Source organism: Lampetra fluviatilis, chromosome 60, assembly GCF_964198595.1.
Source record: "Lampetra fluviatilis chromosome 60, kcLamFluv1.1, whole genome shotgun sequence".
NCBI classification, from domain to species: Eukaryota; Metazoa; Chordata; class Hyperoartia; order Petromyzontiformes; family Petromyzontidae; genus Lampetra; species Lampetra fluviatilis.
The window spans coordinates 6,641,523-6,668,152 of NC_136334.1; the positions used below are offsets into that span (position 1 = coordinate 6,641,523).

A 26,630-nucleotide genomic window follows, 5' to 3' on the forward strand; every position below is an offset into this window, starting at 1 on the left:
AGTGTTGAGTCTATGGGCAGTGTTGAGTCTATGGGCAGTGTTGAGTCTATGAGCAGTGTTGAGTCTATGGGCAGTGTTGAGTCTATGGGCAGTGTTGAGTCTATGGTGCAGTGTTGAGTCTATGGGTAGTGTTGAGTCTATGAGCAGTGTTGAGTCTATGGGCAGTGTTGAGTCTATGGGTAGTGTTGAGTCTATGAGCAGTGTTGAGTCTATGGGCAGTGTTGAGTCTATGGGTAGTGTTGAGTCTATGGGCAGTGTTGAGTCTATGGGTAGTGTTGAGTCTATGAGCAGTGTTGAGTCTATGGGTAGTGTTGAGTCTATGGGCAGTGTTGAGTCTATGGTGCAGTGTTGAGTCTATGGGCAGTGTTGAGTCTATGGGCAGTGTTGAGTCTATGGGTAGTGTTGAGTCTGTGGGCAGTGTTGAGTCTATGGGTAGTGTTGAGTCTATGGGCAGTGTTGAGTCTATGGGCAGTGTTGAGTCTATGAGCAGTGTTGAGTCTATGGGCAGTGTTGAGTCTATGGGCAGTGTTGAGTCTATGGTGCAGTGTTGAGTCTATGGGTAGTGTTGAGTCTATGAGCAGTGTTGAGTCTATGGGCAGTGTTGAGTCTATGGGTAGTGTTGAGTCTATGAGCAGTGTTGAGTCTATGGGCAGTGTTGAGTCTATGGGTAGTGTTGAGTCTATGGGCAGTGTTGAGTCTATGGGTAGTGTTGAGTCTATGAGCAGTGTTGAGTCTATGGGCAGTGTTGAGTCTATGGGCAGTGTTGAGTCTATGAGCAGTGTTGAGTCTATGGGCAGTGTTGAGTCTATGGGCAGTGTTGAGTCTATGGTGCAGTGTTGAGTCTATGGGTAGTGTTGAGTCTATGAGCAGTGTTGAGTCTATGGGCAGTGTTGAGTCTATGGGTAGTGTTGAGTCTATGAGCAGTGTTGAGTCTATGGGCAGTGTTGAGTCTATGGGTAGTGTTGAGTCTATGGGCAGTGTTGAGTCTATGGGTAGTGTTGAGTCTATGAGCAGTGTTGAGTCTATGGGCAGTGTTGAGTCTATGGGCAGTGTTGAGTCTATGAGCAGTGTTGAGTCTATGAGCAGTGTTGAGTCTATGGGCAGTGTTGAGTCTATGGGCAGTGTTGAGTCTATGGGCAGTGTTGAGTCTATGGGCAGTGTTGAGTCTATGAGCAGTGTTGAGTCTATGGGCAGTGTTGAGTCTATGGGCAGTGTTGAGTCTATGAGCAGTGTTGAGTCTATGGGCAGTGTTGAGTCTATGGGCAGTGTTGAGTCTATGGGCAGTGTTGAGTCTATGGGCAGTGTTGAGTCTATGGGCAGTGTTGAGTCTATGGGCAGTGTTGAGTCTATGGGCAGTGTTGAGTCTATGAGCAGTGTTGAGTCTATGGGCAGTGTTGAGTGTATGGGCAGTGTTGAGTCTGTAGGTGGCAGTGTTGAGTCTATGGGCAGTGTTGAGTCTATGGGCAGTGTTGAGTCTATGAGCAGTGTTGAGTGTATGGGCAGTGTTGAGTCTGTAGGTGGCAGTGTTGAGTCTATGGGCAGTGTTGAGTCTATGGGCAGTGTTGAGTCTATGGGCAGTGTTGAGTGTATGGGCAGTGTTGAGTCTGTAGGTGGCAGTGTTGAGTCTATGGGCAGTGTTGAGTCTATGGGCAGTGTTGAGTCTGTAGGTGGCAGTGTTGAGTCTATGGGCAGTGTTGAGTCTATGGTGCAGTGTTGAGTCTATGGGAAGTGTTGAGTCTGTAGGTGGCAGTGTTGAGTCTATGGACAGTGTTGAGTCTATGGGCAGTGTTGAGTCTGTAGGTGGCAGTGTTGAGTCTGTAGGTGGCAGTGTTGAGTCTATGGGCAGTGTTGAGTCTGTAGGTGGCAGTGTTGAGTCTATGGGCAGTGTTGAGTGTATGGGCAGTGTTGAGTCTGTAGGTGGCAGTGTTGAGTCTATGGGCAGTGTTGAGTCTATGGGTAGTGTTAGTCTATGGGCAGTGTTGAGTCTATGGGCAGTGTTGAGTCTATGGACAGTGTTGAGTCTGTAGGTGGCAGTGTTGAGTCTGTGGGCAGTGTTGAGTCTATGGGCAGTGTTGAGTCTGTAGGTGGCAGTGTTGAATCTGTGGGCAGCGTTGAGTCTATGGGCAGTGTTGAGTCTTTGGGCAGTGTTGAGTCTATGGGCAGTGCTGGGTCTATGGGCAGTGTTGAGTCTATGGGCAGTGTTGAGTCTATGGGTAGTGTTGAGTCTATGGGCAGTGTTGAGTCTGTAGGTGGCAGTGTTGAGTGTATGGGCAGTGTTAGTCTATGGGCAGTGTTGAGTCTATGGGTAGTGTTGAGTCTATGGGCAGTGTTGAGTTTGTAGGTGGCAGTGTTGAGTCTATGGGCAGTGTTAGTCTATGGGCAGTGTTGAGTCTATGGGCAGTGTTGAGTCTATGGGTAGTGTTGAGTCTATGGGCAGTGTTGAGTCTATGGGTAGTGTTGAGTCTATGGGCAGTGTTGAGTCTATGGGCAGTGTTGAGTCTATGGGCAGTGTTGAGTCTATGGGCAGTGTTGAGTCTATGGGTAGTGTTGAGTCTATGGGCAGTGTTGAGTCTATGGGCAGTGTTGAGTCTATGGGCAGTGTTGAGTCTATGGGCAGTGCTGAGTCTACGGGCAGTGTTGAGTCTATGGGCAGTGTTGAGTCTATGGGCAGTGTTGAGTCTATGGGTAGTGTTGAGTCTGTGGGCAGTGTTGAGTCTATGGGTAGTGTTGAGTCTATGGGTAGTGTTAGTCTATGGGCAATGTTGAGTCTGTGGGCAGTGTTGCTCAATGTAGAACAGGGGAAGTTGATTCCAGTGGAGGGGTGTAAGGAGGGAGATCGTGATGACGGCGCCGCGGGCACCCACTCACCCACCCACCCACCTACCCACTCACTCACCCACCCACTCACCCACTCATCCACCCACTCACCCACTCATCCACCCACTCATCCACTCACCCACTAACCGACCCACCCACTCACCCACTCATCCACCCACTCACCCACTCATCCACCCACTCACCCACTCATCCACCCACTCACCCACTCATCCACCCACTCACTAACCGACTCACCCACCCACTCACCCACCCACCCACCCACTTACTCACCCACTCACTCACTCACTCACCCACCCACTCACCCACTCACCCACTCACCCACTCACCCACCCACCCACTCACCCACCCACTCACTCACCCACCCACTCACTCACCCACCCACTCACCTATCCACCCACCTACCCACTCACTCACCCACTCACTCACTCACCCACTCACTCACCCACCCACCCACCCACCCACCCACCCACTCACCCACCCACCCACCCACTCACCCACCCACTCACTCACTCACTCACCCACCCACCCACCCACTCACTCACCCACTCACTCACCCACCCACCCACCCACTCACCCACCCACTCAATCACTCACTCACCCACCCACCCACTCACCCACCCACCCACCCACCCACTCACTCACCCACTCACTCACTCACCCACCCACCCACTCACCCACCCACTCACTCACCCACCCACCCACTCACCCACCCACCCACTCACTCACCCACCCACCCACCCACCCACTCACCCACTCACTCACTCACTCACTCACTCACCCACCCACCCACCCACTCACTCACCCACCCACTCACCCACCCACTCACCCACTCACTCACCCACCCACTCACCCACTCACTCACCCACCCACTCACTCACCCACCCACCCACTCACTCACTCACTCACCCACCCACCCACCCACTCACTCACTCACCCACCCACCCACCCACCCACTCACTCACCCACTCACTCACCCACCCACCCACTCACCCACTCACTCACTCACTCACTTACCCACTCACTCACCCACCCACCCACTCACCCACCCACTCACTCACTCACTCACCCACCCACCCACTCACCCACCCACCCACTCACTCACCCACCCACCCACTCACCCACTCACTCACTCACTCACTCACCCACCCACCCACCCACCCACCCACTCACTCACTCACTCACCCACCCACTCACTCACCCACCCACTCACCCACTCACTCACCCACCCACTCACCCACTCACTCACTCACCCACCCACCCACTCACTCACCCACCCACCCACCCACTCACTCACCCACCCTCACACCCACTCACTCACTCACTCACCCACTCACTCACTCACTCACCCACTCACTCACTCACTCACCCACCCACCCACCCACCCACTCACTCACCCACTCACCCACTCACTCACTCACTCACCCACCCACCCACTCACTCACTCACTCACCCACCCACTCACTCACTCACCCACCCACTCACCCACTCACTCACCCACCCACTCACCCACTCACTCACCCACCCACCCACTCACCCACCCACCCACCCACTCACTCACCCACCCACCCACTCACTCACTCACCCACCCACACACCCACTCACTCACTCACCCACTCACTCACTCACCCACTCACTCACTCACTCACTCACTCACCCACCCACCCACTCACCCACCCACTCACTCACCCACTCACCCACCCACCCACCCACCCACTCACTCACCCACCCACTCACTCACCCACTCACTCACCCACTCACTCACTCACCCACCCACTCACCCACTCACTCACCCACTCACCCACCCACCCACTCACCCACCCACCCACTCACTCACCCACCCACCCACTCACTCACCCACTCACTCACCCACTCACTCACCCACCCACTCACCCACTCACTCACCCACTCACTCACCCACTCACTCACCCACCCACTCACTCACCCACTCACTCACCCACTCACTCACCCACCCACTCACCCATTCACTCACCCACTCACCCACCCACTCACTCACTCACTCACTCACTCACCACCCACCCACCCACTCACTCACCCACTCACTCACCCACCCACTCACTCACCCACTCACTCACTCACTCACCCACCCACCCACCCACTCACTCACCCACCCACCCACCCACTCACTCACCCACCCACTCACTCACCCACTCACTCACCCACCCACTCACCCACTCACTCACCCACTCACCCACCCACTCACTCACCCACCCACTCACCCACTCACTCACCCACCCACTCACCCACTCACTCACCCACCCACTCACCCACTCACTCACTCACCCACCCACTCACTCACTCACCCACCCACTCATTCACTCACCCACCCACCCACTCACTCACCCACCCACTCACCCACCCACCCACTCACTCACCCACCCACTCACTCACCCACCCACTCACTCACCCACTCACTCACCCACCGCCACGGGCACCCCGCCTCGATGCGGCTCACATCTGTAATGAAGCCGCGTGACTCCAATTTACGACCCCCTCCTGCCCCCCTCCTGCCCTCTCGACCTCCTCCCCCCCTCCACCCTCCCCCTCCACCCCTCCCCCCCCTCCACCCTCCCCCTCCACCCCTCCCCCCCCTCCACCCTCCCCCTCCGCCCCTCCCCCCCCTCATCGTTGTTCTGAGTCTCGGCGTTCGATTGAACGCGGCATGAGCCGTAAACTTCGCCGGATGAATAATTAACTCGAAGGCGGCAATTAACGGGCTGCTGTGATTGGTTTACGAGCGAGCGAGGGGGAGGAGCGAAATATTAACAAGTAAAAATCCTCAAGACGCTGAGCCAAAGCTAAAGACAAAGCTCACCCCCCCCCCCGCCGTATAGCCTTGACAGACTGTTGGGGCAAGTGCTGTTAGCGAGTAGCACCTATGGGTTCGTAACACACAGACACACACACAGACACACAGACACACACACAGACACATACACACACACAGACACACTCAGACGTACACAGACACACACACAAAGGCACACACACAGACAGACACACAGACACAGACAGACAGACATACAGACAGACACACAGATACACACACACACACACACAGACAGACACACACACAGACAGACACACAGACACACACAGACACACACACACAGACACACACACACAGACACACACACACAGACACACACACAGACACACACAGACACACAGAGAGACACACAGACACACAGACACACACACACAGACAAACCCACCCCCTCGTGTGCCGCAGTGACGGCCTTCATAGGTCGCTGCCAACAGCACTTGCCCCCGCCTCCCGCCAGAGTCACGTGCAAGGCTACACGGGTGGTCTTTGTCTTTGTGTGCGTGGTAGCTAATTTACAGGTAGGAACCGTGGGTGTAAATTCAACCCCCCCCCACCACCACCACCACCCACCACCACCACCCAGCCCCCCACCACCACCACCACCCACCACCACCACCCACCACCACCCAGCCCCCCACCACCACCACCACCCAGCCCCCCACCACCCAGCCCCCCACTACCACCACCACCACCCAGCCCCCCACCACCACCACCACCCAGCCCCCCACCACCACCACCACCACCACCCACCACCACCACCCAGCCCCCCACCACCACCCACCACCACCCACCACCCACCACCACCCACCACCTAGCCCCCCCCCACCACCACCACCACCACCACCCACCACCACCACCCAGCCCCCCACCACCACCACCACCACCACCCACCACCCACCACCACCACCCAGCCCCCCACCACCACCACCACCACCACCCACCACCCACCACCACCACCCAGCCCCCCACCACCACCCACCACCACCCACCACCCACCACCACCCACCACCTAGCCCCCCCCCACCACCACCACCACCACCACCCACCACCACCACCCAGCCCCCCACCACCACCACCACCACCACCCACCACCCACCACCACCACCCAGCCCCCCACCACCACCACCACCACCACCCACCACCCACCACCACCACCCAGCCCCCCACCACCACCCACCACCACCCACCACCCACCACCACCCACCACCTAGCCCCCCCCCACCACCACCACCACCACCACCCACCACCACCACCCAGCCCCCTACCACCACCACCACCACCCACCACCACCACCTAGCCCCCCACCATCACCACCCAGCCCCCACCACCACCCACCACCAACCAGTCCCCCATTGTTTGCACGTGCAGGTAGGGGAGGGGGTAGGATGAGGGGTGAGGAGGAGGAGGAGGGGGGGAGGGGTGAGGAGGAGGCGTGACGAGGAGGGAGAGGGGTGAGGAGGAGGGGGGGGGTGAGGAAGGGGGAGGGGTGAGGAGGAGGAGGGGGGGAGGGGTGAGGAGGAGGCGTGACGAGGAGGGAGAGGGGTGAGGAGGAGGGGGGGAGGGGTGAGGAAGAGGCGTGTGACTGGGGCTGTAATTGCATTTGGATTTATGTGACCGCAGTGGCCTGTGGCTGGCTGCGTGCGTGGGTGGGCTGAGTGGGTTGGAGGGTGAATGTGAGTTGGTGAGTTGGTGAGTTGGTGATTTGGTGAATAGGTGGCTGGGTAGGTGAGCGAGTGAACTAATGAATGGGTGAGCTGAGTCGGTAGGAGGGTGGGTGAATGGGTGGCTGGCTAGGTGAGTGAATGGGTGGCTGGGTAGGTAGGTGAGTGAATGAGTAGCTGGGTAGGTAGATGAGTGAGTGGCTGGGTAGGTAGGTGAGTGAATGGGTGGGTAGGTAGGTGAGTGAATGAGTGGCTGGGTAGGTGAGTGAATGAGTGGCTGGGTAGGTGAGTGAATGAGTGGCTGGGTAGGTGAGTGAATGAGTGGCTGTGTAGGTGAGTGAATGAGTGGCTGGGTAGGTGAATGAATGAGTGGCTGGGTAGGTAGGTGAGTGAATGAGTGGCTGGGTAGGTAGGTGAGTGAATGGCTGGGTAGGTAGGTAGGTGAGTGAATGGTTGGCTGGGTAGGTAGGTGAGTGAAATCATGAATGGGTGAGCTGAGTCGGTAGGAGGGTGGGTGAATGGGTGGCTGGTTGGGTGAGTGAATGAGCGAGTGAATTAATGGGTGAGCTGAGTGGGTGAGTAGGAAGGGTGGGTGGCTGGGTAGGTGAGTGTGTGGGTGAGCTGAGTGGGTTAGTGGATGGGAGGGTGAATGTTGGTTGGTGAGTTGGTGAATGGGTGGATGGGTAGGTGAGCGAGTGAATTAATGAATGGGTTAGCTGAGTCGGTAGGAGGGTGGGTGAATGGATGCCTGGGTGGGTGAGTGAATGGGTAGGAGGGTGGATTAATGGGTGGGGTAGGAGGGTGGATTAATGGGTGGGTAGGTAGGTGAGTGAATGGGTGGCTGGGTAGGTAGGTAAGTGAATGGGTGGCTGGGTAGGTAGGTGAGTGAATTGGTGGCTGTGGTAGGTAGGTGAGTGAATGGGTGGCTGGGTAGGTAGGTAGGTGAGCGAATAGGTGGCTGGGTAGGTAGGTGAGTGAATGGTTGGGTAGGTGAGTGAATGGGTGGCTGGGTAGGTAGGTGAGTGAATGGCTGGGTAGGTAGGTGAGTGAATGGGTGGCTGTGTAGGTAGGTGAGTGAATGGTTGGGTAGGTGAGTGAATGGGTGGCTGGGTAGGTAGGTGAGTGAATGGGTGGCTAGGTAGGTAGGTGAGTGAATGGTTGGGTAGGTGAGTGAATGGGTGGCTGGGTAGGTAGGTGAGTGAATGGGTGGCTGGGTAGGTAGGTGAGTGAATGGCTGGGTAGGTAGGTGAGTGAATGGTGGTGGCTGGGTAGGTAGGTGAGTGAGTGGCTGGGTAGGTAGGTGAGTGAATGGGTGGCTGGGTAGGTAGGTGAGTGAATGGCTGGGGTAGGTAGGTGAGTGAATGGGTGGCTGGGTAGGTAGGTGAGTGAGTGGCTGGGTAGGTAGGTGAGTGAATGGGTGGCTGGGTAGGTAGGTGAGTGAGTGGCTGGGTAGGTAGGTGAGTGAATGGGTGGCTGGGTAGGTAGGTGAGTGAGTGGCTGGGTAGGTAGGTGAGTGAATGGGTGGCTGGGTAGGTAGGTGAGTGAATGGGTGGCTGGGTAGGTAGGTGAGTGAGTGGCTGGGTAGGTAGGTGAGTGAATGGGTGGCTGGGTAGGTAGGTGAGTGAGTGGCTGGGTAGGTAGGTGAGTGAGTGGCTGGGTAGGTAGGTGAGTGAATGGGTGGCTGGGTAGGTAGGTGAGTGAGTGGCTGGGTAGGTAGGTGAGTGAGTGGCTGGGTAGGTAGGTGAGTGAATGGGTGGCTGGGTAGGTAGGTGAGTGAATGGCTGGGTAGGTAGGTGAGTGAATGGGTGGCTGGGTAGGTAGGTGAGTGAGTGGCTGGGTAGGTAGGTGAGTGAATGGGTGGCTGGGTAGGTAGGTGAAGTGAATGGCTGTGTAGGTAGGTGAGTGAATGGGTGGCTGGGTAGGTAGGTGAGTGAATGGCTGGGTAGGTAGGTGAGTGAGTGAGTGGCTGTGTAGGTAGGTGAATGGGTGGCTGGTAGGTAGGTGAGTGAATGGGTGAGCTGGCAGGACACCCCTGAAAAAAAGCGTCTTGAGACTCAGTGAGGCTGTGCTGGGTGAAAAAAAAAAGCGGAATCAAACAAAGACAAAGGATCCCCCGTATAGCCTTCAACAAACTGTTGGGTCAAGTGCTATTAGCGAGTAGCAACACCTATGAAGGCCGGCACGCGCACGAGGGGGTGGCTGGCCACAGCATCTCGCCCGGCCGCCTTTGTCTCCCCAGTGGCGATGTTTGTACACACCGCTACACCAGGTACTCATTCGAGCCGAGCCGACGTAGGGGAGGCCCAGGACCGGTTCGGCGTTGGTGGTGGCCGTGAGCGGGTCTCGAACTCGGTTCGCACACTCGCAAGGCAGAGAGGAACACAGGTACTATGTAGCATTTGACTCAGATCATTTATTGCTATATATCTTTGTTCAATTAAAGTGCAGATATACATACGTACGTACGGGCAGTCCTCGGTTAGCGTGCGTGCCGTTCACACTACAACGAGTATTCGCTACAATGCGGTTTACACCATTGGAACCTCATTTGCCAAAACTGACACCTTTTTTTTACAAAGAGTCACGTTTACATCGACCACAATACCTGCAGTCATAATGCAAACAAAAACACAACTCTGATAATGTGCACTGTCCAATTAACTTCAAGGACAGTGCATACATTATCAGAGTTATGTTTTTTGTTTGCGTTACGACTGCAGGTATTGCGGTCTATGAAAACATGACTCCTTGTAAAAAAAGGTGTCAGTTTTGTTGCCAGATAGAAGGGTAAAAAAACAATTATCATACAATGCGGTTGTTCCACTCGGGAACACTTTTTGTGGACCGCCCACCGTTATAACGCGAAGCACGCTCACCGTTATAACGCGGGACGCGTGTCGTCATAATGCCGAACGCGTGTCGTCATAACGAGGAATTAGCGCACCGTTATAATGCGGAAGACGTGTCGTCATAACGCTGAACGCGCTCACCGTTATAACGTGGGATGCGTGTCGTCATAACGAGGAATGCGCGCACCGTTGTAACGTGAAACGCGCCTGTTATAACGCGCACCATTAAAACGCGGAGCTGTTATAACGAAAACGGGCACCGTTGTAATATGGAAGGCGTCCGTTATAGCGCAGAACGCGCAAAACCGTCATACCGCTGAGCTCGCGTCATTATAACGCGTGCCCCGTTATAACACACACACACACCGTTATAATGCGGTTCCTGAGCGGTCGGCGAGGAACTACTTTCACGAGCCTCGGTACGGTGGGATACGGTAACGCGGAACGATACGCCAAAGCCGCGGCAGCGAAACTCCCCGTTATTTGTCTCTTTGTGGTCTCAATGCGCGGTGTGCGAAGGCAGTGGCGGCAGCGGCCGTGACTTCGTATCTCGCCAATCTTCACCGTGGCTACATTTTTGATGATGGGGGGGGGGGGGAAATCGTTTTCGCCGTTGAACGCGCCGCCCCCCGCGCGTTCAAACGAGAACTCGCCGTAGCACACCGCTGACACAACACTCCGGTTGATCGATCGATCGGTAGAATAAATAAATAAAGTGACAACACACACTGCCGTTGGTATCGGTTAACATGTCCCAGTGCCGAAGCCTTTACAATGCCTACAAGCCAACTGGGAATCGCTCTCACGCACGCACACAGCAAGAACCCAGTGCTCGGTGATCACCGGCCTACACGAATAATCTCCAGTGCTAGCTCTCTCTCTCTCGCTCTCTAAGCCCTCTCTCGATGGTTTGGAGGAAGCAAAGTTGCCCGACGGTTCACTCCACATGCCAGGAGGCGATTTGAATAAGCAGAAGTTCCACGCAGTTGTCCGACGCTCAAGTGTCTCATCCGACCTTTGCATTTAACCACTTGGTTAGACGCACACACAGGGCAATAGACCACCTGGTTGATTACGAGGGAAACTACTGCACTATAAGAACCGTGGCGTCTATGCGAAATGCACTAAAACCATCCTAATGCTAAGCGATCATTTTCCAAAATGGTGGTCAACAAACAAAATGGCTTCCAACAGAATAACACGAGAGACCCATAGACGCACACAGAGACCCATAGACGCACACAGAGACCCATAGACGCACACAGACACCCATAGACTCACATAGAGACTCATAGACTCACACAGAGACCCATATACTCACACGAGAGACCCATAGACGCATATAGAGACCCACAGACTCACATAGAGACCCGTCGACTCACATAGAGACCCGCAAACCCACATAGAGACCCATATACTCACACAGAGACCCATAGACTCACATAGAGACCCATAGACTCACACAGAGACCCATAGACTCACATAGAGACCCGCAGACTCACACAGAGATCCGTAGACTCACATAGAGACCCATAGACTCCCATAGAGACCCATAGACTCACACAGAGATCCGTAGACTCACACAGAGACCCACAGACCTGCATATAGACCCACAGACTCACATAGAGACCCATAGACTCACACAGAGACCCGTAGACTCACATAGAGACCCACAAGCTCGCATAGAGACCCATAGACCCACATAGAGACCCATAGACTCACATAGAGACCCATAGACTCACATAGAGACCCATAGACTCACACAGAGATCCGTAGACTCACATAGAGACCCACAGACCTGCATATAGACCCACAGACTCACATAGAGACCCATAGGCTCACATAGAGACCCGTAGACTCACATAGAGACCCACAAGCTCGCATAGAGACCCATAGACCCACATAGAGACCCATAGACCCACATAGAGACCCATAGACCCACATAGAGACCCGCAGACTCACACAGAGATCCGTAGACTCACATAGAGACCCATAGACTCACATAGAGACCCACAAGCTCGCATAGAGACCCATAGACCCACATAGAGACCCATAGACCCACATAGAGACCCGCAGACTCACACAGAGATCCGTAGACTCACATAGAGACCCATAGACTCACATAGAGACCCACAAGCTCGCATAGAGACCCATAGACCCACATAGAGACCCATACAGCGGGAATCTAACTCGGGTCACCGAGGTCGGAGCGCAGTGTGCAAACTACTGCACCACCACTCCTCGCACACAGAGACAAAGAACCCCCATGTAGCCTTCAACATGCTGTTGGGGCAAGTGCTGGTAGCGAGCAGCAGCACCTATGAAGGCCAGTGGGTGGGGTGGCCAGCACCACGCCCGGCCGCCTTTGTCTCCCCAGTGGCGATATCACACGAGGTACTCGTTTGTGGCTGAGTCGACCTAGGGGAGGCCCAGGACCGGTTCAGAAAATCGCGACTGGTGTTGGGTGTCCGTGAGCGGGAATCGAACTCGGGTGAGCGGGAGCGTTGGTGAGGAGTGGTGGTGAGGAGGTGGTGAGGAGGTGGTGGTGAGGAGGTGGTGAGGAGGTGGTGGTGAGGAGGTGGTGAGGAGGTGGTGAGGAGGGGTGAGGAGGTGGTGAGGAGGTGGTGGTGAGGAGGTGGTGAGGAGGTGGTGGTGAGGAGGTGGTGAGGAGCTGTGGTGAGAAGCTGTGGTGAGAAGCGGTGGTGAGAAATGGTGAGGAGATGGTGAGGAGGTGGTGAGGAGCGCTGGTGAGGAGGTGGTGAGGAGGTGGTGAGGAGGTGGTGAGGAGGTGGTGAGGAGGTGGTGAGGAGGTGGTGAGGAGGGGTGGTGAGTTGGTCTGCCTCTTCACGTGGACTTCACCACGACCACACAGGCCCCGGCTCGTGGCGAGCACAGAGAAGACACCTGGCACACAAAGACAAGGACAAAGATCCCCCGTGTAGCCTTTGCAGACTGTCGGGGCAAGTGCTGTTAGCGAGCAGCACCTATGAAGGCCGGCACTGCACACGAGGGGGTGGGTGGCCAGCACCACGCCCGGCCGCCTTTGTCTCCCCAGTGGTACACACACACGCACCTGGTACAACAACAACGACCGCCATTCGCGACTAAGTGGCGGTGACATCACCACGGCGCTTGTGCCAGGCTAGGTGCACGTTGAGGTCACGTGAAGTGTCGAACGCCCGTTGGCAAGTCTCGGGGCAGACTGAGATGACTGGCTGATGCACCACCTGTGCCAACTTGCTGTATTTTATCCGCCCGGCGCACCGCTCGTTGTTGTGAGCGTCGCTCCTCCGCCCTCCGTTGTTGTTGGAGGGCGACTGCCTCCAACTGCCCAGTAGCGTCCTTCACGAGCCTCCTCCACTGAGGCCGATCTTGACACCGCTGGTACCAGTCATCGGCAAGTCCACTCAGCTCCACGTCCTCCTGTACCACATCACTCCATCTCTTCTCTAGCCCGTGCCGCGCCCGTTTAGCCCCCTCGATCCGGCCGAACAAAAGCTGTGTAGGCATGCGGTGGCTGGGCATGCGGGCTACATGACCCAGCCAACGCAGCCTTGCCTGCCGGAGGAGCTCACCGATGGGCGTTTGTCCAGATCTTTCAAGGATTTGTGAGCTCCTCACACAATCGAGCCTGGTTAAACCCAGGATGGATCGTAAGCAGGCCAGCCTAAATGTTTGTAACCGGCGAAGATGTTCCATTAGGGCGGTCCACGTTTCGCAAGCGTAGAGAAGGGAGGGAATGACCGTGGCCGAGAAGACCTGAAGCTGCGTGCGGAGCGACAGACCAGGTAGCTTCCACACAGCGTTACGCAACCGATGGAAAGATAATGCCGCTCGACTGATTTGGAGTGAGACCTCTGCTATCAAACCGGAGTCGGTCATGTGCACACTGCCCAGGTATGGGCAACTCTCCACTCTCTCCACAACTGCCCCATCACCAATGAGGAGATGAAGGGGTGGAGTGTTTGATGTTACAAAATACCCAGGCAGGTGCTTGGTTTTGGTAAGGCCCCACCTCTTAGTGGCAAGCTCCAGGTACAGCAGCAGCCCCTCCAACTCCTCCTCTGAGTGAGCAGCAATCACCAGATCATCGGGATACGTAACGTGGTTGACCAATAGGGAGCCATCCTTTGACCGCATCCGGGTATCGATAAGCCTCACATTGTATCTGTACCAGATGGAAATTCCTCCGATACAGCTACTGAAGGCTTCACGAACTACGTGGTCGAAATAGATGTGAAATAATGTGGGAGCCAGAGGACATCCCTGTCGCACCCGAAGATGAACAGGGAATGGCTCCGACTCCCGGTCATGTAGTTTTACCCAGGCCCGCTCGCCATCATGAAGGTCCTTAATGATCGTGAGCAGAGGGTCAGGGACTCCGAAAGCACGAAGAATAGCCTAGAGCCCAGGCCTACTAATGGTATCATTGGCCTTGACCAGGTCAATAAAGCAGAGATGTAGGCTTTGTAGGAATTCCCTACACCTCTGCTGTAGCAGACGGACAGAAAACATGGCATCTGTGCAGGACCGCCCTTTCGTGAAACCATATTGGGGCTCCGCAAGCCTCTCCTCAGCGTGCCTAGCAAGGCGATGTTGAATAATCCTTGACAGGACCTTTCCCGGCACACTGAAGAGTGAGATGCCCCTGTAGTTGTTACAGTCTGTGCGGTCTCCCTTCTTAACAATGGGGACCACCAGAGCATCCTTCCAATCTTGCGGAACCCATCCAGTGGTCCAGACTGTTGTTATGATGTCATGTAGGGCAGTCTGTGCACAAACGCCACTCTCCCTCAGCATTTCGCTTGGGAGATCATCTCTGCCCGGTGCCTTTCTTGGTCTCAGATGGCACCTCAGCCAGCCACTCACAGGGGGTGACTTCTTCCTCAAATTTCAGCCTCAGCAGGGTCATCCCCACATTGCCCCATGGTATTTTCCAGGCTTAGGGATTTCCCCTCCCCAAGGACCTCATAGAATTGCTCAGCAAATTTGCAAACCTGTTCCTGAGGGTCGGAGATTGGATCACCGTTCTTTTCCCTAATTATGGTAATAGGTGTGGCGCTGCAGGTTACTTTTTTTTTATGGAATTAAAGAGCGATTTGTGATTGCGGGCCACTGAGGCAGATTCCATCTCCTCAGCAACCCGCGGCCACCACCCATCCGTGCAGCCCCTCACGGCTCTCACCCAAGAGGATGACTTTATCCCGAGGGGCCACTTTAGCCAGCACGTGTGACAGGAGGTCATAGAAGCCATCTGACTTATAAGCCTTGCCTGCATCCCTCCACGTATTTTCGTCTTCAGTGGGGACATAAGTAACCACGACCACCACGCCTCTGGTTGATGGGAAGGCGAGCCCAAAGTAGCCTGGGGCTTACAGCTTCCCACACCTCACCGCCACGCTCCCACGCCCCCTTCATTCTTTTGTTCAGAAGAAGAGGCACACCTTGTTGTTTGGCAGTCTCCTGCCCCGAGTAGAGGACTGTCCACCCCTCATGGTGGCAGGAGCCAGAGCCGGTCCACCGGACCTCCTGAATGCCACAGAGATCCAGGCGGTACCGGTCCAGCTCCCGGAAAAGGAGTGGCAGCCTCTCCTCCGCAGTGAGCGTTCGAACATTCCACGTGGCCATCCGTAGTAGTTTTTCGTTGTTTCTGGAGGAGCCCCGAGGGTGAAGATTCCATCTCCTGGCTCCGCCAATTGGGGTTTGGCCAGGAGACGTCATAGACGCCTGTCCCCCCGGAGCCTCCGGCACAAGCTTATTTGTTACAGATTTATGTTTAATTCGTGGTTTAGTGGTAATGAATTGAAGGTGGAGGGGTTACCAGCCCCTCGCACCTGTCCAGAGCCCCCGTTTAGCCGCTGTGGTGGTCACAGACGCCATGAGGGGAGAGGCCAATGAGGCATTGGCCCTCCCCCCACAGCACTGCCCACGACAGAGTTGCCCGTCCGGCACCGCGAGGAGGTAGGAGGCTGTATTGCCGGACAGACAGACAGACACACACAGACACACAGACACACTAACACACACACAGACACACACACACAGACAGACACACACACAGACACACAGACACACACAGACACACACACAGACAGACACACACACACACACACAGACACACAGACACACACACAGACACAGACACACACAGACACACACAGACACACACAGACACACACACACAGACACCCACACACACACACACACAGACACACACACAGACACACACACACACACAGACACACACACACAGACACACACACACACAGACACACACACACAGACACCCACACACAGACACACACACACCTCGACCCAGGTGTCCGCGAGGGCCTCGTAGGCCTGCACGCGGCGCACGGCCGAGGCCCCGTCGTGCCCCCCCACGGCGTAGAGCCGGTGGCCCAGCACGCAGACCCCCACCGCGTCACGCGGCACGCCCAGCGGGGACACGCGGCTCCACGACTCCGTCTGGGGGTCGTACCTGGGGGAGGGGGGGAGGGAGGGGGGAGGGGGGGAGGGGGGGGAGGGGCCACGGGGGGAGGGGAGGGGGCACGGGGGGAGGGGGCACGGGGGGAGGGGGGGCGGGGGCACAGGGGGAGGGGGGGAGAGGGCACGGGGGGAGGGGGGGAGGGGGCACGGTGGGAGGGAGGGGGCGCGGGGGAGGGGGCACGGGGGGAGGGGGCACAGGGGGAGGGGGGGAGGGGGCACGGGGGGAGGGGGCACAGGGGGAGGGGGGGAGGGGGCACGGGGGGAGGGGGCACGGGGGGAGGGGAGGAGTGGAGGGGGCACCGGGGGAGGGGGGGAGGAGCCACCGGGGGAGGAGGGAGAGGGGGGAGGGGGGGACGGGGGGAGGGGGCACGGGGGAGGGTGGGGGAAGCACGGGGGGGGGGGGGGTGAACATGGGGCAGGGGGAGTGGGAAGCGAGTGACACGGTGGGGGAGGGGTGTATGTTGACCTTCTTTCGCACCGTACGTAGCCAACCTCTCCCCCCCACCTCACCCATCTCTCCTTCCCTTCTCACCTCTACCCCCCCATCTCCCCCCCACCTCCCCCATCTCCTACCCCCACCTCCCCCATCTCTCCCCCCCCAATCTCCATCCCTCCCCATCTCCCCCCCACCTCCCTCCCATCTCCCCCCCCCCCCACTTCCACATTCTCCCCCTTCCCCACCTCCCCCCACCCCCCACCTCCCCTATCTCCACCCACCTCCCTCCCATCTCCCCCCCCCCACCTCCCCCACCTCTCCCATCTTCCTCCACCTCCCCCATCTCCCTCCATCTCCCCCCCCCCCACCTCCCCCATCTCCCTCCACCTCCCCCATCTCTCCACCCCCATTCACCCCACCTCTCCCATATCTCCCCCCCACCTCCACCCTCTACCCCCCCACCCCCCCCCACCTCTCCACGCAGTCGAGGATGCGTGCCCCGTGGCTGGCCGTGGGGCTGCTGTGGCCCCCGACGGCGTAGAGGCGGCCGTGGCAGGCGGCCACTCCGGGCCCGCCGCGGTCCACGCAGAGCGGGGCCCGCGGCCTCCAGCGGTCCGCATGGGGGTCGTAGCTCTCGACGGAGCGCAGGCACGAGGCCCCGTCTCGACCGCCCACCGCAAACAGCCTGCGCGGGCATGGGGTGGGTGGTGGGTGGGTGGGTGAGTGGGTGGGTGAGTGGGTAGGTGGGTGAGTGGGTGGGTGAGTAAGTGGGTGAGTGGGTGGGTGAGTGGGTAGGTGGGTGAGTGGGTGGGTCAGGGGGTGAGTGAGTGAGTGGGTGGGTAAGGGGGTCAGAGGGTGGGTGAGTGAGTGGGTGGGTGGGTGGGTAAAGGGGTGAGTGAGAGGGTGAGTGGGTGAGTGAGTGGGTGAGTGGGTGGGTGGGTGGGTGAGTAGGTGGGTGAGTGGGTGGGTGGGTGAGTGAGTGAGTGGGAGGATGAGTGGGTGGGTGGGTGGGTGGGTGAGTGGGTGGGTGGGTGAGTGAGTGGGTGGATGAATGAGTGAGTGGGTGGGTGAATGGTTGGTTAGGTGGGTGAGTGGGTGGATGAGTGAATGAGTGGTGGGTGGGTGGAGTGGGTAAGTGGGTAGATGAGTGAGTAAGTGAGTGGGTGAGGGGTTGGTTGGGTGGGTGAGTGAGTGGATGAGTGAATGAGTGGGTGAGTGGCTGGATGAGTGGACGGGTTGTTGTTGTTGTTGTGGTGGTGGTGGTGGTGGTGGTCACTTCGCCGCTCACTTCCCCTGCAGCACGGCGACTCCCGCGGTGCTGCGTGCGCTCCCCAGCGGAGCCACGAAGCTCCATCGCCCCGTCTGGTGGGTGAGTGAGTGAGTGAGTGGGTGAGTGAGTGAGTGGGTGAGTGGGTGAGTGAGTGAGTGGGTGGGTGGGTGGGTGAGTGAGTGAGTGGGTGGGTGGGTGAGTGGGTGTTCGAGTAAGTTAGTGATTGAGTGGGTGAGTGGGTGGGTGGGTGAGTTAGTGGGTGGATGAGTGAGTGAGTGAGTGGGTGAGGGGTTGGTTGGGTGAGTGGGTGGGTGGATGAGTGAATGAGTGGGTGAGTGGCTGGATGAGTGGACGAGTTGTTGTGGTGGTGGTGGTGGTGGTCACTTCGCCGCTCACTTCCCCTGCAGCACGGCGACTCCCGCAGTGCTGCGTGCGCTCCCCAGCGGAGCCACGAAGCTCCATCGCCCCGTCTGGGGGTCCCAGCGCTCCACCGAGCTCAGGTAGCTCCAGCCGTCGTGGCCCCCCACCGCGTACAGAGGGCCCCCCAGAACCGCCACCCCTACACACCAGGGACGTGAGGTCAGGGGAGGCAGGGGTTAGGGTTAGGGTTAGCCTGTAAAAAAGTAAAAAAAAAAGAAGAATCAAATAAAATGTATATTAAGATTGTCCCACTGATAAGCCAGGTTTGTGGGTCCTGAAGCCAGGTGTATGGGTTTGTAAGCCAGGTTTATGGGTTCGTAGCCTATGTGTGTGAGTTAGTAAAAAAAAAGATCTTAAAAAAGATATTATTAAAAAAAATATTATTTAAAAAAATATTATTAAAAAAAATATAAAAAAAAATATTAAAAAAAAATATTATCAAAAAAAATATTATTAAAAAAATATTATTCAAAAAATATTATTAGAAAAAATATTATAAAAAAAAATATTATTAAAAAACATATTATTTTAAAAAATATTATTAAAAAAATATTAGAAAAAAATATTATAAAAAAATGAAATGTTTAAAAAAAAAACGGACGGGCGATGGAGTTGGCGCCTTACCCAGTCCGTGCCTGTGCGTGGCCATGTGGGGCAGCTCATTCCAGGCCCCCGTGCGCAGGCAGAGCGCCTGCGCCGAGTTGAGGGTCTTGAGGCCGTCACGGCCCCCCACCACCACCAGCAAGGCCCCCTCCACCAGCGCCACGCCGAACTGCAGGCGGCGGCCACTCATCGTGCCAACGGTCGCCCAGCGGCCGCGTCGGACGTCGAAACTCTCCACTGTGGCCTCGCCTGGTTCAAGGTCAAGTTCGTGTGTTAGGTGGAGAGCCCTGTGAGCCGTTCGGCTCTTGAATCGGGTGCAAGCGCAATAAATAAAAAAAACTAAAACACGAACAGGAAAACATCTTTTTGGTTCTTTCGGTAAAGTCACGTAGAATGGAAATAATAAAGTAATGGAAATAAAACATAATAAAATAATTATTTTATAACGGGGAATTTTTATCATTATTTTATTATTTCCATTTTATAGGCTGGAAATAATGAAATAATAAAAATAGGTAATGGGAAATACTTATTTTCTTATTTCCATTTTATATACTGGAAAATAAAAAAAATATATAACATAATAAAAAAAGTCTTTTAAAAGGTTTTATTTTTATTATTTTATTATTTGCATTCTATAAAATAAAAAAAAAAATCACAAATTTTTTTTATTTTATTATTTTTATTACTTTTATTTTATTATTTCCATTCTACGTGACTTCACCGAAAGAACCAAGAAGATGAATCCCTGCAGTCACGAAAGCTTTAAATCGAAAAAAAGGAAAACATCTTGAAGTGAATATCTGACTGAGTGCAAACAGAAAATCCAAGAAAAGACAGCAAAATATTGCAGAAAAAAAGCACCGTACACCAACGCTGTGTGCAAAAATCCCAGTGGGATGCAAGTCAAACAACAACAACCACAAGACAACTTAGATTAAGGCCAACAGTCTAACTCCGTACTACAACAACACAAACATGGCTAAACCAATACACTTTTCGAAATCACCAAAATAAAGCCATAAAAGCAATGGAACAGTGATCATAGGAACTGTGACGGAATTTTCACAATAAACGACTCAAACAACATGTACTACCAAAACCCTGCAGCCATAAATGGCGATCTACGCACTCACACACACACTCACACACACTCACACACTCACACGCACACTCACACACACACACACGCACACACTCTCACACACACACTCTCACACACACACGCACTCACACAGACACTCAAGCACTCACGCACACACACGCACTCACACACCCTCTCACGCTCACACCCACACACACAATCACCCACACACTCACTCACATATTCACTCACACACTCACTCACACACTCCCTCACACACTCGCCCACACACTCACCCACACTCACATATTCACTCACACACCCACACACACACCCACCCACTCACCCACACACACTCTCACACCCACTCACACACACTCACCCACACACACTCTCACACCCACTCACACACACACTCACCCACACACACACTCACACTCTCACACACACATACACCCACACACTCACACCCACCCACTCACCCACCCACACACACTCACCCACACACACACACTCACCCACACACACACACTCACCCACACACACACACTCACCCACACACACACACTCACCCACACACACACACTCACCCACACACACACACATACACCTACTCACCCACCCACCCACACACACACCCACCCACACACACTCACCCACACACACACACTCACCCACACACACACACTCACCCACACACACACACTCACCCACACACACACACTCACCCACACACACACACATACACCTACTCACCCACCCACCCACACACACACCCACCCACACACACTCACCCACACACACACACTCACCCACACACACACACTCACCCACACACACACACTCACACTCTCACACACACATACACCCACACACCCACACACCCACTCACCCACCCACCCACACACACACCCACCCACACACACTCACCCACACCCACACACACCTTCGACGCCATCTACTCCCCCCACGGCGTACAGGAGTCCCACCGTGGACTTGCGCGGTCTGACACGTGGGCTGTGCAGGAGGGCACGGCCCTCGGGCAGCAGGTGACACGTCATGGCCTCCAACAGCAGCCGCTGGCAGTCGATGTCCTCTCGGAAGAGCGCGTTCGACTCCAGGTCTGCCAGGAGCTGGCCGACACACAACGCGTCGTTCTTCACCATCATCATCAGCAGCAGCAGCATCAGCAGCAGCAGCGTCGGAAACGTCTTCACCATCATCATCAGCATCATCATCAGCATCATCAGCGTCGGCATCGTCTTCACCATCAGCGTCAGCATCATCTTAACCATCATCAGCATCATCAGCGTCATCTTCACCATCGTCATCACCATCATCATCAGCATCACCATCATCATCAGCATCATCATCATCAGCAGCAGCGTCGGCATCGTCTTCACCATCAGCAGCAGCATCATCAGCGTCGGCATCGTCTTCACCATCATCAGCGTCATCATCTTCACCATCATCATCATCTTCACCATCATCATCACCATCATCATCTTCACCATCATCATCTTCACCATCATCATCATCTTCACCATCATCATCACCATCATCAACATCATCATCATCATCTTCACCATCATCATCTTCACCATCATCATCATCTTCACCACCATCATCTTCACCACCATCATCAGCATCACATTCACCACCACCCTCACCACCATCAACCACGACCACCCAAACTCCTCCCAAAACCGCGCGACCGTTCACGCAAATCCTCCATCCCCCCCCCCCCGCTGCCCCCCCCCCCCGCTGCCCCCCAGCCCCCACCTGGGGGGGCAGCAGCGGCAGCCGCACGTGGACGAGCAGGCCGGGCAGGGTGGCGCGCCGCGTGTCCGGGTCGTGACGCACCCAGACGAGTAGCGCCTCCAGCACCCACCGCTCGCCGCTCACGTTGAGCTCGTCGCTCGAGATGAGTTGCCGCAGGTCCTTGGGTGAGAGCGTCAGGAACTCGTGACAGCTGCACACAGAGGCGAAGTTGTCCTGCCGAGTACGGGACGGACGGACGGGACGGACAGACAACGACGAAATTACGACATGGATGGGTCCTATACATGTTCTAGATTTGAAGCTTTCGTGACTGCAAGGATTGATATTTTTGGGTTTTTTCGGTGAAGTCACGTAGGTAAAACATAAAAATTAATAAAATAAAAATAAAATAAAAATCACGACGTTTCGGAGGAAACACAAGATTCCGTATTCTTAGGTTTTTTCGGTAAAGTCACGTAGGTAAAACATTTAAATTAATAAAAGTTAAATAAAAATGAAATAAAAATCACGAAGTTTCGGAGGCAACACAAGCTTCCGTATTCTTAGGGTTTTTTCGGTAAAGTCACGTAGGTAAAAATTTTAAATTAATAAAGGTAAAATAAAAATAAAATAAAAATCACGACGTTTCGGAGGCAACACAAGCTTCCGTCTTCAGGTGGAACCGTCACAGCACGATTGCTGTATCATTTCTAATTCATTTAATAAAAGTAAAATAAAATAAAAAATAAAATAAAAATCACGACGTTTCGGAGGCAACACAAGCTTCCGTCTTCAGGTGGAACCGTCACAGCATGATAGCTGTATCAAGTGAGAGAAATTCCAAGAACACAGTCCTTGTATATATACTGGTTGAGGGTGGGAGGAGCCAAGGTAGACCCCTGAATATTATTTTTGTGAGGTTTGATGCGGCTATACATACTCTTAGTTTTTTCGGTAAAGTCACGTGGGTAAAAAAAATGAAATTAAAATTAATAAAAATAAAATAATAAAAATCACGACGTTTCGGAGGCAACGCAAGTCTGCGTCATCAGGTGGGACCGTCACAGCCAGATTTGCTGCATCAAGTGAGGCAGCGATTCCAAGATGCAAGTTCTTAAATACATGCGTCATCTGGTCCAACACCATGTGAGACTGGGCTCTAAGGAAAGCTATCTCGGGTGTGGACCAATCAACTTCAAGGACAGTGCATATGTGGTGCCACAGCGACGGGGCCGCTCGGCCGAGCCAGGGAGCCGCCCGGCTTCCACCGCCGCACTGCCCCCCATCACCCCCCCCACATAAACACGCACCCACGTAGGGCCTCGTGGTCGGGTCACCTACCCTGAGTTTTCACCCGAGGGCCCCCTAGGGGGGTTACCCCACGGTTTCTCAGGGCCAGGGAATTGGACAGGACCCTTCCCAGGCCAAGTAACACTGCGGCGCCGTGGGCGGATTTGAGATCGCACGACCACGGCGAGCTCAGAGAGCCCCGCAGTTAGAAACGCATACAAACACAAACACGGGTCAGCAAGGCAGATAGCTGGGATCAGGACCCGGGACGACTGATTGGTGGAAAGTTCAAAGGCCGGCGGGATCGCAAAAGAGCGGAAAATCCTAGGCTCAGGATTGGTCGAGAGACCAAGGCGGTCGGGACGGGGGCGCCTAGCCTTTGATGTGAATAGTTTAAAAGAAAACGCAGGGGCAGTAGGGAACTCTCTTCTTCTGGAGTTTGGACACGGGGTCAGCGACGAAGGAGTCATCGGGCGAGCCGCTAGATTGTCTGCAGGACGATCTGAGCGCCGCAAGGTCACCAAGGACTACAGACGGTATCGTGTTGCGCGCCTTACAACACCTCAGAGCGGAGAGTAGGATCCGTAGGAGAGGGTTAGTTCGGGGTAAGGACGAGTAGGAAAGCGGTTTAGCAGAGAGCGCAGCATAGAATAGGGCTACACGGCACCAGAGTGTGGGTTAGAAGCGCCTTGCTGGCCCGCACACACACACGGGTGGCTCGGTTGGTTAGCAAGGGCTAATAAAATCTCGAGCGTAGTAACAAAACCGTGTTGTTGGGTGTTTTTGGAACGTGGTATTAGCGTGCACTGCATTCGCGAGTGTGTGGTCGTTGTATGCATAAAGGCCGTGGTCTCTGTACGATTGTGCGGGTACGGAGGTGTGTGCGTTAACGCCCGGGGAGAGCACTTTTGTGTGTTGGCGTGACTACGCAGCCGTGTGAGAGGAGAATCGTCCTTGTACGATATTTGTGTTGACGTGCACGCGCGAGTGGGGGAGGGGACGAGTCGTCGTGTCGGCGTGTGCCCCGCTTGCGTGTGCTCGTTACTTGCGTAAAGTGCGGCGCGGTGGTGGACCCCTGACCCCCGACCCCGCGGCTCGAGCGCGTAATCGGCTGCGCATTGTTGTACGGTTTGTCTCGCGCGCACGGCGGCGGCGGCTTGAGTCGTTGTGTCGGCGTGTGCCCCGCTTGCGTGCGCTCGTTACTTGCGTAAGCTCTCGGCGTGCGTAATCGGCGTACCCCAGGTGCGCGATCGTAACGTGAGCGGCCAGCGCGGCGCAGAGCGGCGCAAGAGTGGGCATCGCGTGTGGAGCTGTATGGGTGTGCGCGCACGTTCACGACGTGTGTAACACAGGTGCGCGATCCTAACGTGAGTGGTCAGTGTTGGGTGAGTGCCGTGCAGAGCTGTGTGTGGGTGTGCGCGTACGTGGTTAACCATGCCTGCTACGCGGACCCGCGGTGGAGGGGAATCCTCGGGTGACGGCTCCCACACCCTGGGTGAGGAGCCTAGCGGCGGTTCGCTTAGCAGCGGGGGGGCGATTGATGATGTTAGTCCGGCCGTTAGTATTATCGAGGGAGGGATCTCGGGGGCTAGCGACCCCCACACATACATTATCAGAGTTGTGTTTTTTTGTTTGCATTATGACTGCAGGTATTGTGGTCTATGCAAACATGACTCCTTGTAAAAAAAGGCGTCAGTTTAGTTGCCAGATGGAAGGGTAAAAAACCAATTATCATATTTTTTACTGGCAAATGAGGTTCCAATGGTTCTTAAATACAAGTTAAGGGGGAGGAGAGGAGAGGGGGGAGCTTATCAGAATGTGGTAGCCAATGAATGGAACGTGTTGGGAGGGGGGGCGGGGCTTATCTGAAAGTGGTAGCCAATGAATGGAACGTATTGGGAGGGGGGGCGGGGCTTATCTGAAAGTGGTAGCCAATGAATGGAACGTATTGGGAGGGGGGGGCGGGGCTAAACGAGAGCACGAGTTGCACGTGTACGTGGACGTGTTTGTGCACAAGCCCCTGTTGGTGCACATGATTGAAGAGAACGAAGATGGCCATGTTGTTTTTATATACAGGTAAGGTATACAGGTAAAGTCCCCGAGTTACGATGGGGTCCGACTTGTGATTTTTCGATTTTACGATGGCGAGAGCGATACGAGAAAATTGCCATCAACAACCTAAAACCGTCTTCTTGGTTCTTTCGGTAAAGTCACGTAGAAGGGAAATAATAAAATAATAAAAATAAAACTTAATAAAATTATTCTCACGACGTTTCGGCCACAAGGCAAGCAGCCGTCCTCAGGTGAAGAAAGTTTTGTGGAATCCCACCCCGTAGTGGCGGTTACATTTTGATTTAAAGCTTTCGTGACTGATTCAGATGAATCCCTGCAGTCACGAAAACTTTAAATCGAAACCTAACATCGATCAAGTGTGCAGACGACGGACAGAATATTGGTGGGTAGAGTACAATATGATACGTTACGATACGTTCAATGCATGTATACACTACACTATACACTACTATACACTACACTATACACTACACTATACGCTACACTATACACTACACACTACACTATACACTATACACTACACTATACACTACACTATACACTAAACACTATACACTACACACTATACACTACACACTACACTATACACTACACTATACACTACTATACACTACACTATACATTACACTATACACTACTATACACTACACACTATACACTACACTATACATTACACTATACACTACACTATACGCTACACTATACGCTACACTATACACTACACTACACACTACACTATACACTACACTATACACTACACTATACACTACACTACTATACACTACACTATACATTACACTATACACTACACACTATACACTACACTATACACTACACTATACACTATGATACGTAGCTTTAGCGATTTCATTTTAGGGTTACCACGATACGATACGTTCAGTGCATGTTAGAAGTTTTTTTTTTATTAATAGCAGACAGGATTGTTTCCTGAAAAAAATGTTCCATTAAATTGTAGTTCATATAGGTAGGCTAAGAAATTACCTTGTTTTT

General features: G+C 54.6%; 1 protein-coding gene across 1 annotated transcript in view; it reads right to left on the reverse strand.

Annotated features, from left to right (window-relative positions):
• Positions 1-12,914: 12,914 nt before the first annotated feature.
• Positions 12,915-26,630, reverse strand: part of LOC144950938 (kelch-like protein 1) — a 47,257-nt gene continuing 33,541 nt past the window's right edge. Inside the window, exons 4-10 of the mRNA XM_078881119.1 lie at positions 22,278-22,490; positions 21,442-21,628; positions 19,433-19,660; positions 18,785-18,947; positions 17,591-17,803; positions 16,503-16,674; positions 12,915-13,097 (exon numbers count right to left, since the gene is read on the reverse strand). Of these exons, the coding sequence (XP_078737245.1) occupies positions 13,038-13,097; positions 16,503-16,674; positions 17,591-17,803; positions 18,785-18,947; positions 19,433-19,660; positions 21,442-21,628; positions 22,278-22,490 (1,236 nt within the window). The 3' untranslated portion in view covers positions 12,915-13,037. The remainder of the gene's footprint in view (positions 13,098-16,502; positions 16,675-17,590; positions 17,804-18,784; positions 18,948-19,432; positions 19,661-21,441; positions 21,629-22,277; positions 22,491-26,630) is intronic.